Raw genomic sequence first — 2717 nt, 5'->3', positions numbered from 1 at the left:
TACATAATTTCTTCTGAAATATTTTTCTGCAAATTTTATTGATATTATTTAAAAATAATAGTTTAAAATAAACATTTTTTAATAAATATTCTTTAAATTTATACAATAAACTTCTCACTGACATTTTTTTTGCCATTAGGAAAGAAATGCTTTGGGTCTAACTACAGTAAAATTTGATTTCTGATGATTCTTTTAGTTATATTAACCTTACTGAATTTACTTTTCAAGGTTACTTTAATGCAGATGAAGACAATTGGCATAAAGAAATCAAGCTGAGAATATGTATTTCTGATATTTGAAATAACTATGCTTATTTAATTTATTTTAGTGCCTCATTTACTTTGACATTACACAAAGATTTGGGTCTTTTCTAATATTGAAACCACTACATAATTTCCATCACATTCTTCTTAAAACTACTTTACTTTGACATAATTGGCATAAGGCATTATATAATTTTAAGGTGTACAGAGTGTTAGTTTGATTTGTATATTGTAATATGATTATCATCCTGGTGTTAGCTAACTTCTCTATCATGTCACATTATTATCACTTCTTGTGTTGGGGAAAATTAAAACCTAGTGCATTAGAAACTGTGAACTTTCTGATAATGCATTTTTTTCTATAATCACTATACTTTGTGTTAAATCTTCAGGAAGTATTTACTTGTTTCAAGTTTGGGTCTTAAACAACCTATTCCCAATTCTCTCAACCTCAGCCTCTGGTAATCACCATTCTACTCTTTGTTTTTATGGGTTTGTAAAACAAATTCTTAATAGTAAATGAAAAATTTAATTAAATGTTGTAGTTGGTCGACATACAGGTAAAAAGTTTAAAATATGTCACACAAATATGTCCAAGATAGTGCACAAAATGAGAATAATAATGAAACATGGTATGCAACACATCTGCAGTGGAAGGTCCGCTGCATAGTTTTATCTAGAAATTAATAGAAATATTGTGTAAATATCCATGAAATTGAAAGAAGTTTTTTTTAAAAAATGCATGATTATTCAATTTTCTTTAAATTACTTTTTGAAGTATATAAAATTTGACACTGAGTGCAACGTATAAAAATATATTACAAATGGAAATAGTCCAGATTGTATAGCTTTTGGCAATCTATACAATCTTTTACTAAATATAATAGAAATGCTAAGATAAAATTAATTAGTGGATGCTATAATATTGGGTTGTGATGATGGCTGTACAACTATAAATACAATGAAATTCACTGAGTTTTATAAAAATAAAAAATAAAAAGTTGTATTTGTATTTTCTTAAAAAAACTAAACTGGTGTTAATTTCACCAAGGGGAATATTATGATATAGAAGCTAGAGCTTATTAAAACTTGGGGAAAAACTACTTCCAACCACATATTAGATTTAAAATAAATTGCACAAAAGTGTTAAACTAGACACATAATATTACAGAGACTGTTAAATTACAGACATAATATTACAGAGACTGTTAATCAGAATGAGAACAAAAATTACATATTTGATAATTACATTTATATTTCTACTGTTTCACATTGCCACCGAGTTTCTATAGGAGTTTTCTCAGAGCTGCTTTAATTTCCTTGTTTCTCAGGCTATAGATAATGGGGTTCAGAGTGGGAGGCAGCACTGAATACAACACTGAGAGCAGCAAGTCCAGGAGAGAGGGAGACTCAGGCACTGGTTTCAAATAAGCAATGGCTCCTGTCAGGAGAAATGTGGCTACAACTATGAGATGGGGTAGGCAAGTGGAAAAGGCTTTTGACCTGCCTTGTACAGATGGAATGCTTAGTACTGCACTGAAAATACAAACATATGAGAAAGCAATAGCAAGTAAACAAAAGAACCCATAAAATATTCCAATTGTCACACTGATGTTGATAGTAAGATGATCCTTAGAACAAGAAATCTTTAATAATGAGGGGACATCACAGAAAAACTGAGGTACACTTTTGGAACCACAGAAAGATAAAGAGAATGTGCCACCTGAATATAAGCCTCCAAAGAACCCTCCAAAGAACCAGGAGACAGCTGCCATCTGCACACAGACTGCCTTGTTCATGATGATATCATAGTGTAGTGGGTGGCAGATGGCCACATAACGGTCATAGGACATGGCCGTGAGGATAAACACCTCAGACCCTGCAAAGTGAATTACCAGTAAGACCTGTAACACACATCCTAGGAAAGATATAGTGCTCTTGTTGGAGAAAGAGTTGAGAATGGATTTGGGGACTATGGTGGAAATGAGACAGAAGTCAAAAAAGGATAAATTTTTCAGAAAGAAGTACATGGGTGTGTGAAGGCACTGATCCAAAGTGACTAGGACAATAATGAGAAAATTCCCTATGAGAGTTGCCAAGTATATCAGCATAAACAGAAAACCATGTAGAACCCGGAGCTCTCTGGTGTCAGAGAACTCCATCAGAAAAAATTCCATCACCACTGTGTAGTTGTCCATGTTCTTGACTCAACCAGGCCTCCTGTGGAATAAGTAAATTTTGTAACATCAGCATGTTACTTTGAAACTATTTTTTTTCAGAATATGCCTTTAACTATCTGAAAGTTCTTCAAGACAGGTTTTCTGAAGTTTACCTACTTTTATCACTTTGTATTGAGTGAAGGCTGGCTATAAAGTGAAAGCAGGTAATGTACTTACTCATGCTCTCTTCAGTTGAGAAAAAGCGGTGAAATTATCTCTTTTGTTCAACAACATA

General features: G+C 32.4%; 1 protein-coding gene across 1 annotated transcript; it reads right to left on the bottom strand.

Moving 5' to 3' along the window:
• Nucleotides 1550–2461, bottom strand: LOC100513523 (olfactory receptor 14K1-like). The gene has a single exon (XM_003123552.1). It carries the CDS (start codon nucleotides 2459–2461, stop codon nucleotides 1550–1552), a length of 912 nt encoding a protein of 303 aa, XP_003123600.1.

Source organism: Sus scrofa, chromosome 2 (assembly GCF_000003025.6).
Source record: "Sus scrofa isolate TJ Tabasco breed Duroc chromosome 2, Sscrofa11.1, whole genome shotgun sequence".
Taxonomy (NCBI): Eukaryota; Metazoa; Chordata; class Mammalia; order Artiodactyla; family Suidae; genus Sus; species Sus scrofa.
This window is presented reverse-complemented; position numbering and strand designations above follow the sequence as displayed.

What these genes read in the sequence shown, in the direction of transcription:
- LOC100513523 (XM_003123552.1), bottom strand. Translation starts at nt 2,461, where the DNA reads ATGGACAACTACACAGTGGTGATGGAATTTTTTCTGATGGAGTTCTCT.